This window comes from Xiphophorus maculatus, chromosome 22 (genome assembly GCF_002775205.1).
Source record: "Xiphophorus maculatus strain JP 163 A chromosome 22, X_maculatus-5.0-male, whole genome shotgun sequence".
In the NCBI taxonomy this organism is placed as follows: domain Eukaryota; kingdom Metazoa; phylum Chordata; class Actinopteri; order Cyprinodontiformes; family Poeciliidae; genus Xiphophorus; species Xiphophorus maculatus.
This window is the reverse complement of record NC_036464.1, coordinates 18,861,438-18,879,506: the sequence shown is the minus strand read 5'-3', so window position 1 is coordinate 18,879,506 and position 18,069 is coordinate 18,861,438. Positions and strand designations below refer to the sequence as shown.

Genomic DNA, 18,069 nt, shown 5'->3' with positions numbered 1-18,069 from the left:
TCAGGGCTGGAATTGGATTTGCACAAAACAACATTGTTTTTCAGAGTGTGGTATTTCATAGTTTGGATTGTGGGAATTGTTAGGAACTAGCTGTCACTGTGGTTAATTTACTGCTCAAAGTACTTCTCTGCTGCTCTGTGCTACTAGGCAACACTCACCATAAAACCCGGGATCATTTCAATGACAGCACCTTTTGCTTTTGTTTTAAAACCACACAGAAAGGTATGTACTGGACCTTATCCAGATTCAGATTTACTGTGGGAGTGAAGGAAACGTTAACGTACAGTGTTTCTCTCTGGAGTCACCTCGAAGTGGCCGCAGCCTTTCCCCTTGACATATTCCTGAGCCTCCTCTCACCGTCTCTATTTTGCCTCTCTGTTCTTCCTCCTGTCTCTTGCTTTCATGTACACATATACAACACAGGCATGTCTAAGTGTCTTAGAGTGCCATGTCTAAAGAGTTCCAGCAGCTTGTTACCGAGGCTGTCAGAACGTGCGGAGACCCACCGCAGAAGTGAGGATGTGTGTGAAATCCCGTGAGACTGTAGCACAAAAGCCTATTGCTGTTTTCACATGGACAGTTTATTTTTCTTCACTTTACAGATTTAACACAACAATTGATTTCTCTACATCATCTAAAATTGCTTTCAGTGCAGGAATAACCCTAATAATTTTTCTTAAAGTATGTCTAAAACTATGCAATTATATTTTAAGAAATCTCAAAGGAATGCACACAATGTCAACATTTACTAGGGGTTCAGTCAAGCAGTTTAAGGCTGAATAACATATTTTAGAACCAAAAACCTAAAATCTTTAAAGTAGGAAGCTGATAAATTAGAATCTATCTTTCAAGTTACTTTTAAAGTTGTAAATTAAATTCTAAGCATTTTTTTTGACACAAAATGCCTTTTGAGTAATTATAGAGTATTATTAATGATGTGCTACTTATTGGCAACAAACAAAACGTATTAAATGCATCTTTTTTGCTGCAGAAAATGTGAGAAACAAGAAAAGTTTGGAAACAACTTCCAACCTGTGGAAGTAGTTTCCATTTGGAAACAAGGAAAGTTCCCACATTGTGTGAGATAGACGCTTGCTAGACGCTGTCCTCAGAATAATGCATTTACAGCTACATCTCTGTGTCACTCTTTTTCTTTCATGACTAAAATACCCATTATTTGTATGATTACATCTATTTTATACATTCAGGCTCATATACTAAAATTTAACATCTATTGACCCATACTGCGACTCCAAACTCCTCACCGTAAGAATTTTCGGTGAGGAGTGACCATAGGCTGTCACCATAGCAACATTTTAAAGGCATGCACCTGTATCGTGGGAAAGCCCAGATAGGACAATAAAATATAATATCTTACTGCAACTGTGTCGGAATATCTTCATAAAATTAACACCTAAGTCAAACATAAGACTCTGTCCTATTATTTTATTTGCTCCACTTTTCTTCTTCAAAATATTGGGAAACTTTCTCATCTCTTTAACTTGTTGAAATCACCGATACACAAACCTATTCTATCAACAATTTTAACATAAGTGATTATGGGGTTTTATCTTTCAAGACAACTTAAAACTCTTTTTCTTTTCTGTGAAAATTCAAAACAGTCATAAAATACAGTCCCAGTCTCAAATTGATAAATCAAAATTGGCTGTTTCTAAGAAGTAAATAATGGAACACTGAACAGGAGCATGCCACTAAATCTAATTCTGCAGTTTGTGTCTCATGTTCTCTGCCACTGTGGTCTTAATTCAACAGAGATCTATCCGACTGTCAAGTTTTGGCTGGAGTTCAAGTACGGCCTCCTTGGCACTGTGCATAACCTCTCACTCTGATTATTATTTTACTTCCTCACATTGTTATTTTATCAGACTAAGCTCCTGTCAGGCTACAGTCTGTTTATGGCTTGTGGTGCCAGTGTAAGCAGGAATGAAGACTCTGTGGCGCAGTACTCTGGTTCGCCACAAGAAGAAAAAAAAAAAAGGACACCTCAATAAAAGCAGATCTCCTGCCTGCCCACAGTCATAAAGGAAAATAAACAAGGTTAGGGCGGAAAAATTATGCTGAGCTGCTTCCTGGTATTAAGCGAATGGCAGAACTTCTTCTATTGTGCAGGCACTTCTGTTTTTCTGAATCACCAGGAGGAAGAGTTTACAGTGATCACATTTAGAGTTTAGCACACTTATTACATAAAACGATGCTATTTTTGCTTCACTACACACATGCCCTAAATGTATTGTAGAATCAGCAATGCAACCCTGTTTTGATTTATAGAAACTAGCTATGAGTTGATTCCGGCGCCTTACTTTTATTCTGCTGCAGCAACAATGTGTGGAAGAGGATATTTGATTTACTTCTGCTGTCTACTCACATATATAACTCATCAATCAATAAGCTCTTTAAAGTGTTTTGTGGCATTAGTTGTCTTTATTTGTAATAATCAGATAGGAAATGGGCAAAGATAAGGGGGACTAAAGGTCTTGAATCAGACCCTAGACAGCTGCATTGAGAACCACTGCTCTGCTATTGCTAAAGAAGTGGTAGTATGTATTTTCTAGGCACAATTAAGTAACTATGTTACCATCGGTTATGTCAACAAAAAATTTGACTTGGCGTCATAACCATATCTGATGCCTTCAAAGTGGGCTCTGTCCTTTCTATCCTTTCCAGCACGCCCGTTCAGCATGTCATGGAATTATGCCATCCATTGATCCCACTGCGTAACCCATGCACAATTCCATAATGGATTATTATTTGTAGTTTTTATAACCCAAACTAGACTGTTATTATGGCACAACACAGTTTTATTTAGATTAGGAGCTCCAGAGGCTTTACATCAAAATTCCTCACTTAAAAGTGGCTAAACTGAGAAGCTGTGAACATTAAAAGTTGACTAGACACATCCCTCATGCACTCAGGAAATTCTGTTGCCAAGAAAAGCACTAAATGGTTGTTCTTGTCAGCATGAGCACCTGACAGATGGCCTTGGGCTGTTCCACAAGCCTTTCTACCATCCTCTGGCAGCAACACCATCATCAACAGCTTGTGATAGATTAAACTCCTCCTGACCAACTATAAAAGATTTTCCACTCTTCTTCTTCAGCACATTTAGATATTATTAAAGAAAACAGAAAAGTGAATCATTTATATGCTCGATTATGTACAAGAGAATAGATGCAACCGATCTCTTAACTTAGTTAAGAGATAAACTCTTAACTAAGTTTATCTGCATTTATATTCTTTCTCTGTATCAAAAGGAGATAAGATCAACACGTTTTGACGATGATGGAGTTTAGTGAGAAGCTTGGAGGTCTAACTTTTCTAAAAGCCAAAATTTAAAGATGGGTTTAGTTGACGACCTTCTTCAGACTTTTGAATGTGAATGTTCACTCAGCGATCTACCACCGTACTTGTAAGGCGTGTTAAGGTTTGGTGTGTTTTGTAAAAAAAAATAATAAAAAATTAAATAATAAAAAAAGTCTTTAGAAAATGTATAGAATGTCTTATTAACAAGAGTGAAGGATCTCTAATATTCTGCTTTCAATTTAGTTTTGTGTAAATCATCTTTTACTGTTTTATTTTAGCTGAGGCAACATATGTACATCTCTGATTGTTTTGCCTTTTGCAAATGTGTCTGTGTGTTATGGGCATGTGGTTCATACTTGTATATCTATGGTAAACACATTTAATGTAATTATGAATCTTTTGTAGCTCTTAATAGCCCTTATATGCTTTGGCAGTGTTTCTGCAAATGATCAAAACATCAGCTCACTTTTAATGGCTTCATGTACAATGTTTATAGAGACTCTCATAATGTGTTTATGTGACTGAGGTAATACTAGACTGAATCGTTTGGAGAGTTTTCTAAGTCTATGGACTTTTCACAAACTGCTTTATGTACATTTGTGGTGGTAAGATTTACTCTATTTACAAAGTAAAAGGGTGAGTATACACACCTTTCTGAGGCAAAGTGTAGCATCAGAGTTTTTTTTTTAGTTTTTTTTTTATATGTAAATGGAGTTTAGCTCCTTTCTGGGTTGTTTCAAGGTGAGGGGGCAACTGATTGTATTCCAATTACTAAATGATAAATTCGCTAGACCTTTTCCAAAAATCTACACAAATGAAAAAGAGGATTTTCTGTAAGGCTCATTTTATCCATTGCAATCTTCTGCTCTTTTTCAAACACATCAGTTTCAATTGTGACCTTGGCCTTTAGCTGAGCTTCATCAGCTCCTTTTATGTTGTAGGAATTAAACTGTTACTTATGGTGACCCTGCAGTGCAAACCACACTAAACATAACTATAAATTAGAAGACACAACAAGATTAACTAAGAACAAGCAATCGTACTTTGTAGTTGTGTATAGTTATTGTTGTGTTTCTTTTAGATGTTGTGTTTTATGAACATGTTGTTTCATCCAGAAATCACTAGATTTCTGGATGAAACAACATGATCTATGGTTTTCACTTCAGTGCCACCTTAGTTACCAGTTGTAATGACTACCAAATTAATATTTAGTAATAATATTTAGTTTACACATTTGACATTAATATTTAACTAGTGCTAAATGTCAAAAACTCAGTTTTATTGTTCATCAAACACAGATCTACAGAAGCAGTGGGAACAAAAGAAAGGGGTTTTAACTTATTATTATTATTATTCAGGTTATTCAGACTTAAGGATTTGTAGTATATGCACAGCAAGAAAGAGCTTTTCTATGTCAATTCATGGTGTAAAATTATGGAATAGGTTAAATAAGGAGTTTAAACAAAGTCAAAATTTAATACAATTTAAAAGGAAATATAAGGATGTAATTTTCACAAGATATAGAAATATGGGTGAGAAATAGCAGTAAGGTGTGTATGGAAATTGAGGCTAATGCATATGAGTGGGTAAGGCTGTAAATATATACTAAAAGAACAGGGCATAGCACAATTTTTGCATAATTACCTTACATTATTACATTTTCTTTAATGTGTTCAACTGTTCATAAGAAAAGTGGGGACATTGACTTGTTGGAGCACCTGACAGAAAACTATAAAGTGCAAGGGAATACAGGGTCATGCTGTGCAAATGGAATAGTAATTAAAATTCAAGTACTGAATCACTGACTAGTAACATAACAGTATACATCTAAACTTTGATTCAATTTATTTGAGTTATTACACATTTCCTTCTTACTCAAAGAAGTACCACTAAGCTGATGAAGTGTGCAATCTTACATCAGCGGGGGAAAAAAAAACTGCAGTGAAGTAAAGCATCAGTTGATCTATGAGTCTACTGCTGCAGTACAAGTTGCTGATGTATCAGTGCTTGTTTTGTTTAACAAAATAGATCTATGCTATGTATTACATTGCCCTGATTTATTCACTAACTGTGTTATGGAAAATAATATAAGTCAGAATTTAGTATACACCCAACAGCTGCTTCATTCCTATGGGTATAATTTTAGGGCAATCTAAATCCTAATGTACTATTTACCGACTGCAGTTGTACACCATGTCATTAATTGATCTACTGTAAGATAACATGGCAGACTCAGAGTACTATAGTTTGTGATTTCCAGCAAGCCTTTATCTTCATACAGTGTAGACAAAATCAATATCTCTGCAGCTATGTAGCACTTGTTGCCTGATCATGTTTCAGTCACCATTTGCTCAGTGTGAACTGTAGTAGTGAAGGGTCTGTCTGTTAATGAGCAACACCACAGCATCGGATTCTGAAAGACAGCCAGAGGCTTTACTTAAAAAACATTAATTAATAAGCAATCAAGAAATTAATCAGTACTGGCATCAATCCAATGTCACTGTTTTTACTCTCTCCTAATCACTGGGCCTCATGTATTAAAGGCTATCATAGACTTTGTTGCATAAATCACAAGTCCAACTTGTGATTTATGTGTGTGCTCTTAGATCTGGCAACAGAAAATAGTTATTTACAAACCAGTCCTCCTCGTTTTCTTTTAGTGGTCTTGCTTCTAGGATTTCCTAAATTTGTATAGCGCACAAAATTAAAACTGACTGTCTAGTTTAATACTGTTATGAAATGCAATGTACAAAATGATGTTGCACATTTTCCCAGTCATGTACGTTAAGCTCAAAATGCTATTCAGCTATTCCAAAGAGAGCACCTGCACTCTTAAAGGTTTACAGTCATGTTTCCCTCATGGTCTTAAATTTTGGCAAAACTTCATCATTATTTGCCTTTGAAGATGAAATTAACACAATAGCCTTAGCAGCTCGTCCCTTTCCATGTAAATATTGCTTAGATCCAGAGAAATCTAGCCAATCATGATATTCTAGTACTTAATATTTCAATAAACCAGTGGGTATTGTAAGTCAAATTTGACATTGTGTTATAATTATGTTCAAACTGAATTGTTTGCAAGTGAATTTGAATCTGTCTATATAAATCAAGACTAAATGAAGCTTTTTCTTTTCATTCTTAAATTATTGTTCATTAAAAAAGATCCACATAAGACTTTCTTGGGTGACTAATCTGAGTTGGTTTAGTATATTTTTCTCTGCAGAGTGACTGTCCAAACCTCATGATAGAAAATGCCTGAAATTTGCAAAAAATCATGTTGATTCTTGTTATTTCAAATTATTAACCAGATCATTGTAGCAATGTGACCACAAACCACTTTTAGTAGCAACGAATGTTTATATGAAATCTGTCTGCAATTTGATATAAATTCACTTAAGTCAATGGTGACCAGCGTGTTCATATGGCATGTCAAATGTCTATATCACTGCCCTGCTAAATTCGATTGCTCAAAATAGAAATTTGATAGAATGCAAATCCGCTGAGTTGCCACCACATGCCCCAGTCACCCAATTTAGACAGATTTTTGGAGCCGACTTGGACTGTTCAGTCCACCATGGTGGGCCACTGTGCCTTTACAAGAGATAATGCTTTGGGTTGCAGCATAGCAGATAAGTATCGATCTCCTTGTAACTGAGCCTGCTACACCTATATGTGCCTGAGAGTTAAACTTTCTGTATAATGCTTGACTCAAGGTACAGGAGTAAAAGGCCCCGCAATGATGTTACAGCAGCTGCAGCTGGTCGCCCACATGATGGGAATGTTGATATCAACTGGCACTTTTTCCTTTTTTCCTGAAAACGCATCAATATTTTTCATTTCTTTAGAGCAGTCAGCTTTATTTTGTTTCCTGAGCTGTGGAGGTATGAAATTTTGTTATTCAATATTTTACCATTTCTATTTCATTTTGTGTTACAGCATAAAAAGTAATACAAATAAAGTAAATATGAGCAAAAGCAATATTTCCTTCCAAGTTATTTGACCTTTGTTGCATCTGTATATTTCTGGATTCAATAGACATTCTTTTACAGTTGTTGAAATGACAAAATAAAGGACTCGTCCCCTGCTGTATATGCATAATTTTACATCAAGTCAGCAGATGAAAATACTAAATGTGTCACGGACGATGTTCGTTTAAACATTTTGTATGCTGTTAATGTATTTTTTCTTTCATTTGTTAATTTCTCTACTCTCTTTTTAACATGCCAAGTTGAAAACAGAAAATGTGTTTCAGTACCTTCTAAGCTCTTATCTTCACCCAAACACATTTTGCCCCTCTAAACCAACTAGGAGATGCTCAGAATTCATTAAAAGCATGTTGCTTTATCATATCCTCCATAAAATTTACTTTGTAGAAGTTTAAAATAGGCTTTGTTCTCTTAAGAGGCTTATAAGCTCATCTATCATAAATGTTCCACTCTTTTATCTACATTGTTTCCTGTTTTGCGGTTCTGTATTTTTTTTTTTCCTTTTGGCTACAACACTTCTATCTCGTCTTGCGCTTCAGTGCATGCATGCAGTGTGTGTTTCTGTGTAGATATTATGCACACAATGTACAGTATGCCTCTGAGCATGCTTGTGCCCAGCAAAGCGAATGGTACATATGTGAAATGATAGAGCATTCTGTCTTTATTTGAGCAAGAATCATGAGGTGGTATGTGTTTCCAACATAGACAGCAGGGGTGTCCCTTGATAATTGTAGCAGTTTCTGTTCAGTATCCCAAACGGTTCTAAGACGCTGCTGGGGTTATTTAACAGTTCTGTGGGAGGTCTGAGGGTCTAGGTGCAGGTGTTGCTCTTACCTTCAAATGCTTGTCTGTGAGATACTATACTCTGTGAGAGACATTTTCATTTTAATCAGCATGGGGCTGCTGGAGTCGGAAATCAATGTATGATGGTGTTGATAGCACTGTGGATGGGCTGTAGGAAGATTCAGGAGGTTTTGCTTCTTCTCGGTTGGAGACCATGTTCTTAGTTGATAATTGGTGAATCAGTATTTTAAAAGCATACTTGAAATAAACGATTATATGTGTTTCTAATTTAGTACAACCTATGGGGATTGTAATATGTATATACACTGCTCAAAAAAAATAAAGGGAACACTTAAACAGGTGTTTCACACTTAAAGTGTTCCCTTTATTTTTTTTAGCAGTATATATTTTTAATATGTATAAGATATGACTTCTGGAACCTTTACTGCAATGCTGAGCACACCACCATGTGCATTCAATTTCTTAAATTTAGGCATAGGCTGGTTGCCAGAATTCCTGTCATTCTGTGTTTCTATGCCCTGGACAAATCCATCACAGAAGCTTATGGTGCAACTGTTTATGAGGCTAACAGGGCCACTAACTCAGTCGTACTTAACATAAAAAAGTAAAGTACTCCCTGTCTCTTGGTTTTGCTCTTTGATGTGTCTGCTTGATGCAGTCAGCTATTCTTCCCAGCTGGTATGATAAACTGAATACATTGTATTTTTATTGGAATGTTTAACATTCAGATCAAATCTGTTTTGTGATTCTATTGTCCTGATTTTATGGGGGGAAAAAATCTGGATAGTATCTGTGACTATTTAGTGATGTTGGTAGTACGGTTACCTTGCAGACAGAAGGCCCTAGGTTCAAATACTGGCTTCTTTCTGCTTAAAGTTTGCATGTTCTCTAAACACGTGACTGTTGGTAAACCTCTCTAAATTGTCATTAAGTTTGTGTTTATGTGTGTATGATTGTATGATTCTGTGTGTCTCTATGTTGATTTGTAATGGGTTGGCAATCTGTTGAGAGTATTCCTTTCTCTAGCCCGCAGGTGTCAAACTCCAGTCCTCAAGGGCCGGTGTCCTGCAACTTTTAGATGTGCCTCTGCTGCACCACACCTGAATAGAATAATTAGGTTATTAGAAAGGCTCTGGAGAACTTATCTACACAAGGAGGAGGTAATTAAGTCATTTCATTCCAGTGTTTTGTACATGTGGCACATCTAAAAACTACAGAACACCGGGCCCTGAGGACTGGAGTTTGACTCCCCTGCTGTAGCCCAACCAACAATTATGCATGGATAAGCCGACGAAGGATGGATGCATACAATCTGTATCTGTTTCAGTACCTTTAGATGACATTATAACTTGCCCAATATGAATAAACTAAAATAAGCTGAGTTGCCATTGAATATTTTTTTTCCTCTTCACTTGAATACTTTTATTCAGATGAAAAGTCGGATGAAAAAATAAAAGTTCAGAGAGAGACTCAATGGTAGCAAGGAATGATTAATTTATTATGAATTGCTTCTCATCAAAAACTCTTTAACCATCTTTACAAGCTGTTCCATTAAATGGGCAGTAGATGCTTTCACATTCATTTTAATGTAACAATCTTTCCCTTTAAAATTAATCTGTGGTCAAGTTGCCTAAATCACAGAGATTATATCTAACAAATAAAAGGCTTAAATAAACATGTGTTGCTGGTAACAAACAGCCTCTGACATCAACAAGCCTTTTTTAAAGGACTTCTGTGCTAAAGGAGGAACCACTCAGTATAGGGCAGGGAGCCATTATGGTGTGTTTAATCAGTGCATGACAATAATTAGAGTACTTCAAGCCTTTTCAGACTCCTCTGTTCAACCTTTGCATTTGTTGGTCTTACAGCAGTGGTATTAAATTATTTGAGTGCGGAACTCAAAGTAAGCGATACATTCAGGTCAAACAAATTGTTTCCCATCGTATTTTCCATTTGTCAAGACCTGGTTTTACAAATAACATCCGTGTCTTCTGCTTATTTCATCATTTGTGCAATGAAATTGTATTTAATAAAAAGAAAACATGTATCCTTAACATGTACCAAATGTTACTTTTTCAGGTTTATTTGCATGTCTCACTTAGCCAGGTCTTGTCATTTTGCCCAGTATAAGCTGCCAACATTACAATTGGTTTTGGCTTGAAGCATTTTTAAAGTTATAACTAATCCCATTTTGTTAGTGTTAAAAAATGCTAAACATCATCTGATGGTATAGTTTTCTTGGAAAATTGTTGTTGTGGTATTTTAACGAGAAAACAGTTTTTGGTCTCTAGAAAAACATCGGAGTGATTCATCTGTCGGTGAGTTAAAAAGATGTCTACGGTGTCCATACACCCAGTGTTAAATAAGTTACAGTATCAACACTGAGATTTTTGTAGAATATAGGCAAATGTGTAAAAACATAAAACCTGAGTATAGGTGAAGTTACTGTGCAATGTACTACATATAATGAAAAACAAGCAATGAATGTACTTTCTGTTTAATTTACTCTTGTGATGATTTTGTTGTCAAGTTATAATAATAATAATATAAAGAAATATCGTACAATATAGTGCACATGCAGTTTGTTTCAAATTACATGTAAATAGATAAAGAAAGAGAAAAATTAGACAAATATCTTTGTCCAACAGGCAATTTGTAGTGTAGTCCTACAGCCTCACCTGCTGGACATTAATAGCATTGTCAGCTATACTCATGTATTTTTCTCCTTTTTATCTTTCTTTTTCCCTCTGTCCTTTTCTCCTTTAATTCCTATATCCCACATCTTATTCCCTTCCACTCCTTCCCCTTATTTCCTTATTTTTCTATCCCTTTCTTCAGAATATGCAAGAACATAACAATGAGCTCCAACATCACAGACCCTGGTCTCCTCTTGACTGCCAACACATCACCGCGAACAGCCGGAGCCTATTCTCAATCCAGTGCACATCACAAGAACCTTAATTTCACCCCTCAACCTGAGAATCAAACCACAGCACTTGATCCTCTTGGTGGTCATCCTGTGTGGCAAGTTGTCCTCATTGTTTTACTGACAGGCTCGCTGTCACTGGTCACCATCGTTGGCAACATTCTGGTAGTGGTCTCCTTCAAGGTCAATCGCCAGCTGAAGACAGTCAACAACTATTTTCTACTGAGCTTGGCTGTAGCTGACCTCATTATAGGAGTAATCTCCATGAATCTCTACACAGTCTACCTTATAATGGGCTACTGGGCCCTAGGCACATGGGCCTGTGACCTTTGGCTGGCTATTGACTATGTTGCAAGCAACGCATCAGTTATGAACCTTCTGGTCATTAGCTTTGATCGCTACTTTTCTATAACCAGACCTTTGACCTACCGGGCCAAACGGACCACAAAGAGAGCTGGCATCATGATTGGCCTAGCCTGGCTTGTTTCTCTTGTCCTGTGGGCCCCAGCCATACTGCTGTGGCAGTATTTTGTAGGTAAAAGGACGGTACCCCACAACCAATGCTATATCCAGTTCCTCACAGAGCCAATCACAACTTTCTGCACAGCAATGGCGGCTTTCTACCTCCCTGTGACAATAATGAGTATTCTATACTGGCGTATCTATAAGGAAACCCAAAACCGTTCAAAAGAGTTGGCTGGACTGCAAGGTTCGGAAGGTCGTGGAGGACTAGGGGGAAGAGCAGGAAATAATAAACGAGGTGAGAGAGCTCGCTTTGTACATCAGACTGGAAGTTCTAGGAGCTGTGGTAGCTATGAGTTGAACAGGATGCCTAAGAAAAAGAGCACTTGTCAGGAGCTGGTGGGGCGATTCCACTGCTGGCCAGGTGTTCGTTCTTGGAGACCTGGAAGTATCAGGCATGGGGATGGTGATCCGGACCAGAGCAGCAGTGACAGCTGGAACAACAATGATGCAGCGGCCTCTTTGGACCATTCTGGGTCCTCAGAGGATGAGGACTGTGGGGGAAGAGAGATGATTTCTCAAAGTCATGCTATTTTTTCAATTGTCCTCAGCCTACCTGGCATTAAGGCTGCAGTCAACTCTCAGCTTACCTCTTGCGAGGATCTGGATGTGGCCTCAGAAGAGGATCCACTGAGGGGAGACAGTTTGTCAACAGTCACCACTACCACAACTTCTCCCATTACACCTGAGGGAACAAACAATACAGAAAATAGCTACCACCAACGCTTCAGCTCACGCAAGACACAGTCAATGTCCACCATTCAGGCCAAGTCTCACCAAGGGTTTCTGGATGGTACTCCATCAACGACTGCCATTGATGACTCTACCACCTGCACGGCCACCAAGTCCTCCTCTGTCCCCCTTTCTTTTAAAGAAGCTGCTATGGCAAAGCGCTTTGCCACACGAACCCGGACTCAGATCACAAAGAGGAAACGAATGTCGTTAGTGAAGGAGAAGAAAGCGGCTCAAACACTCAGCGCTATCCTCTTAGCTTTCATCATCACCTGGACACCGTACAACATCATGGTGTTAATCACAACCTTTTGTAAAGTTTGCATTCCACAGACCCTGTGGGCAGTGGGGTACTGGCTGTGCTATGTAAACAGCACAGTCAACCCCATGTGCTACGCGCTTTGCAACAAGACTTTTCGAACCACATTTAAGATGATACTGCTGTGCCGCTGGGATCAGAAGAAAAGACGAAAGCTGCAGTTTCAACAGAGGCAATCAGTGGTCTTCCACAGGGGCATTCCCAGGGAGTCTACGTAAAATAACTGAATAATGAGTCGGTTGTTGACAGTTTCAACTTTCAACACAGGACAATGGAAATACAGGTTTCTTGGCCTAAAAATCCACACTGTCCTTGTCTGCTGTTATGTAAAATACAGCAACACTACCTGGTGGTCTTGTGATATGTGTTTATGTTGAAGCATAAATGTACTTTGGCAAACGGGTACCAGTGGGTCGTTTTGCCTGATGTGAGGTCCACAGATGAAAGTTTTGTCTTTCTTATGAAAGAATTTTTTCCCATTTCACTCTAGTGCTTCTGGCAGAAGATGATGAGGAAATAATCACAAAGGGCTTTTAAAAGGCATTGCAGGACAAATATGAAAGTGCAATTGACAAAACGTAAGCATGTCCATGTAAGCGATTTACATTTCTTACAACTTCCCTCTGTGGGTAGCTAGAATTGTAATGTGTAGACTGGTTTTACATTTCAAACAAGACTGTATGTCTATAAAATGTTCCTGAAAGCCAAGATATAAAGGAGACTTGTGTTCACTGGCTTCTACATTTTACTAGTTTGCAGTGACTTCTTAAATGGCATGTGTTTTTAGCAGAACGTCTGTGGATCATATTTCTACATCGATATAGCTTTCTTGTGTAATGAAATATAAAAGTTCTTAAAATGTGTCCTTACTCTCATTCATCAAAGAACTTTTTTTTTCTTTTCTTTTGTGATTTTCATCTTTGGTTTTCTAGGTACTCCAGAGATTTCGAGCCAGTTTAAAAATGATACATTTGATGAAGTGAGTTGTGAATATGTTGTGGCACCACAGTGAAATGCTGTTGTGTTCAATGTGATTGTTGTGTTTTTTCTATGGTGAACACAATGGGTACTTTGGTTGTGTTTTCTGTGCTTGCAGTTTCCTGTCAAAAGCAATGACTGTACAATGATAAAAAGGTTATGTGTATATTTCTGACCTAGCATACTGAGACTAAATACACACAAAGATGTACATTTTTATTTGCTCTGGCTTGGTTTCTCACTTTGAAATTTCTAGTCATGAAAGCAGCAATTGCGCCCTCTGGAGGCACACATCTGATTGCTGCAGTGTAATTTTAACATGCATATATTTCCAAATGTCGAGTAATTCCAAGTAGAATTTCCACACACATTCATAGTATAACTATGATTTTACTTTCATGTGTTGAGCTCCTTCAAAGTATTATAAAGCCATGTCACATGATTTGTACATAAAGTTGAAACCTTTTTGTAGTATACAGAGAAATATCAAACAACACAAAAACTAAAAGCAGTCACAATGTATTTGAAAAATTTATTTGTTGTTTTTTGCAATACACTTTAGTTTTTTTGGGGGGTTTTTGTATCTGCAGAAACATTTCTAATGATGTGCAAAATATACTGAAGGTTAAAGATAATATGTAATATAACAGGTGTTATGAAGAAAAATAAATTATTATGGTGAATGTAGTGTTCATCTTTATGTTTTTGAATTATGTGCAAATTGGATGTCCAAATAAGACACCAGCTGCCAACAGTAGATATTTTAGCTTGCTTTGAACTTAATGCTCTTCAATGTCATCATCAAAATATATTTTTTTCTCTCTCTTAAACTTATTTATGTTCAGGTATGCCTATCATTATATTTTAAGTAAAATAAAAACAATGTTTTTGTGTTCATATTTGTGTGGTTTTCCTTAATATTTAGATTTTACTTTCCCTTCAAATACACAAAGAAGTTTAAATTATTGAATATACAGTGTCCTCTAACTGAGAGCATGACCTCATAATTGTTATGACTTAATGGGGGAAAACTTAGACCATTGTTTTGATAATGTTGTACAATCTTATAGATCATTAAAAATAAAAGCAATTCATGAAATTGTTCTTACAGCATTTTTTCAAGGTACTAATTGAAATAATGTCAATTAATTGGTGCATTCAGATTTCTGAGATTATCAGCACCTTATTTAATAAGTGTGACTGATAGTGGTTCATTATAGGGGATTGACTACAGATATAAATCTAGAAAAAAATCTGAAGACTGTCGAAAAAACAGCTAATTCCAGTAGTTTAAGTACTTAAAAAAATAACTGCAAATTCTGTAAAACTGCACAATTAAATAATAAAAAAACACATATAAGACAGAGTTCAAAGTTTTCTAATTGTATCACAGATGCGCATAATATAATAATTTACTTGATGCTGAAAATTTTAGTTCTGCAGCAACTTTGGTAATTTAGGCCACAGTTAACATGTTTGTGCATTTTATTTATTTTTAGACTTGACTCTATAGCTGTATTCACTCTATGAGGATCTGCATACTTATTAGCGTGAGCTGAGAGGCCACAGCTGAAGCTAGTTAGATGATTGAAAATATGGCCTTAAAAGTGGCAACAGGCCAAAAGTGGGGAAAAAATAAAAAAAGTCTGAATTGTGATAGTTTTAGACAGTGCAATCATTTTTCTTCAATGGATAAAACATCCATTTGGAAAGTTGACAATTCTTATGTCAACTTTTAGCTTTCCAACTCCTCTACAAATATTAACTGAATAAACATTGTTTTCTCTTATACATTTATATAGTTTTATTTGGCTCCACAATGAGGCCTGATTGAGTTAGTGAAGGGAGTCAGAGACGGCGCTAAATGGAAAATGGCCATGGAGTTTAAACATGTGACGAGCAAAATAACAACTTCATGTGACCCATTGCTAAGGAGCGGCCCAGAGACGGAGACAGACCATCATTTGTGTTTTCAGCAGTCGGCACTAAACCAGCAACGAGAATCCAGCAGCCAGGCAAGTATAGCACAACTTTTCATACTGGAAACTATGAAACACACTCATCATACCTTACTATTGAATTTAAAAGTAGTTTTTTTAACATTATACCTTGACTGCTACAGTTTTCTTCACTTGTTTGAAAAGGAAAAGTGTGTTTGTATTAGCTGAGGACTCATCCTTATAATGTAATAAATTATTATTTCTATTGGGTGTAGAGTCAACAAGACATTGTATATGGTACAAATGTTGCTTCTTTTCTAGCAGTAATTCTGACAAAGCATCCATTTGGAAAGTTTTTTCTTGTGTTTGTTTTCATACACACCCTGGGGACAGTATGTTTTTGCATTTTTATGAAGTCTTGAACTAATTTGTTGTGATTTTTTAACTATTTGCTAAGCACTTGTAAATATCTAAGAAACCAAATGCCCCAAATATTTTATCATAAGCAGATATTGTTAATTTTTTGATTGTTGAACACTTAATTTAAGAGTTTTTTTTTTTTAATGGGGTTGATTAGTGTTAGAGAGTTAAGAGGAGTTAGTGGGTGTAGTTCTTTGTGATTCTATTGCACATCACCCAGTTATAAATGGTGACGTCACAGAAGAGGAGTTTTACTGCTCTTGCGGTCAAGAGGAGAGTTTCTCAAATAGGTGACAATTTGGCCTTAAAAAAGTGTCCTCAATGGTTACAGCCTAAAATACAGAACATTGCCTGCTGGTTTGTTCATTAAAATGTTTAGAATGATTCAAAAATATATATCTTGGGGAATGCTGGCTTTTCTTTTTCAATCGTATGGGGTGGGGCTAGGCAGTATAAAGTCAATAAAACCGCTGATGTAAATGGGCGAACATGCCATGAGGAGCTTGGTGAAAGGAGGACAGCTATAAGTTCTAAATTTGTTCAGGACATTCAGCAGATGCACAGGCTTATGGGCTTATATATCTTATTCTAGAAACAATATGATGTTTTTATAATTACTTATAATTTTTATGAGTGTATGCCTGTCTCAAGGCAGGAGGTGCTTACACATAATGTCAAGAACATCAGGTACTAAGTTCAATCAATGTTTTTGGGTGCCTAAATAAAAATAAAACAAGTTGCATAATAAGAGTCATTGAATCAAACAGCATATATTCAATTTCAGACTCAATCAGCAGGCGTTCTCTACTAGTCTATATTTTATTTTTGCAAATGTATATCATCAGTGATTAATAAAATATTAAAACCAAGTGCTTGCTCTCAGCTAAAGAGAAACTCCTCGCACACAGCTTCAATATCACATCTACCAGGGCAATCTAATAAGGAATGACTAACAAGGAATGCACCCACTGTCTGTAGGTTGTTGTTTTGACATCCTTGCAGCAAGAACTACAAGTCACATCCTCATAATACATGTTCAACAACATGAACCTCATTAGATTGAGTAAATGATGGCAATTATATCCTGGCTCATGAGTTATCACCGAAAATTGGAACTAAAGCAAAAGAGTGGTCTTCAGATCTGTAAAGAAAACAGTCAAACAGAAAAGAAATGGCACTATAGTCACTAAAACCACTGATGTAAATGGGCGAGCATGCCAAAGTAACAGAAATAATCAGTTCAAATAGTGATGTTTAGAAATAACTAATAATGCTTTCGGTCAAATTGACTGGCAACTTCTTGAAAGCAACTGCTCATTTCTTGGACCAGTGTATTGCGAGTTTTAGTTTCTCCAACAGATTCAAAAGGTTGATCATCTCCTCTCAGCCTGTTTCCAAGTGTTACTGGAGCCCCCTGATGACACAGTCATTTAATCCGCTGTATTCAAGCAGAGAATTGATGTGCATCAGTTAGCAGCTGGTGATCAGAATGAAACACCAGGTAGATGGAGTTTGGACTGTACATGAGCTTGCCAATCAACCCAGTTAGCCCTGTCAGATTCACCAGCAAGAGTGATGAAAACACAGTTAGAATATGTAATTTAAAAAATATATATTTGAAGGTTCAAGAGGAAAATTTTTATTTCAGTGCTACAAAGCGTCAGACAAAGTCTGCAGAATGTGATCAGCTTGTGATCTCTTTTAGCTGGAAATTTAACAGGACTAATTTTACAATGTCTGTGCTTTATAACAAACTCAGACCCATTCACAGTTGGCATTAATATGTATAATACGTCAAACCATGTTAAGCCCTAACCACAGGTGACTAATATGATATGATTTCCCTTAACCAGCAAGTTATCTTTGCTGTGCTCTGTAAAAGATTAAAATTGTTTCTATCACCTGATAAAAGTTCTCCTAGTTGGAAGAATTCTTGGTTAAAAATAAATTAAAAAACATCGTAGTTTGCAGTTATTTTATTAATTTCCTGATATTAGGATTCTGTAAAGATGAATAAAATCTGTTTGATATGAAGTATTTGTAAGCTGCTGATTGTTCTCAAATAGTTGCTACAGAATCCCAAATCTTCAATGCCCACTCACAAGTAAAATAATACACAAA

At 36.6% G+C, this 18,069-nt stretch overlaps 2 protein-coding genes across 3 annotated transcripts in view; both read left to right on the top strand.

The window, feature by feature from the left end:
- Positions 1-14,649, top strand: part of LOC102238152 (muscarinic acetylcholine receptor M3-like) — an 86,719-nt gene extending 72,070 nt beyond the window's left edge. For both annotated transcript variants that reach the window (XM_005808834.2, XM_023327078.1), the window contains exon 3: positions 10,950-14,649. In XM_005808834.2, the coding sequence (XP_005808891.1) occupies positions 10,969-12,828 (1,860 nt within the window). In that variant the 5' untranslated portion in view covers positions 10,950-10,968 and the 3' untranslated portion in view covers positions 12,829-14,649. The remainder of the gene's footprint in view (positions 1-10,949) is intronic.
- Positions 14,650-15,572: 923 nt separating this feature from the next.
- The window catches only part of LOC102237893 (formin-2-like), a 44,291-nt gene continuing 41,794 nt past the window's right edge, over positions 15,573-18,069 (top strand). The window contains exon 1 of the mRNA XM_014472437.2: positions 15,573-15,603. The gene's annotated coding sequence lies outside the window, so the exon portion shown is untranslated. The remainder of the gene's footprint in view (positions 15,604-18,069) is intronic.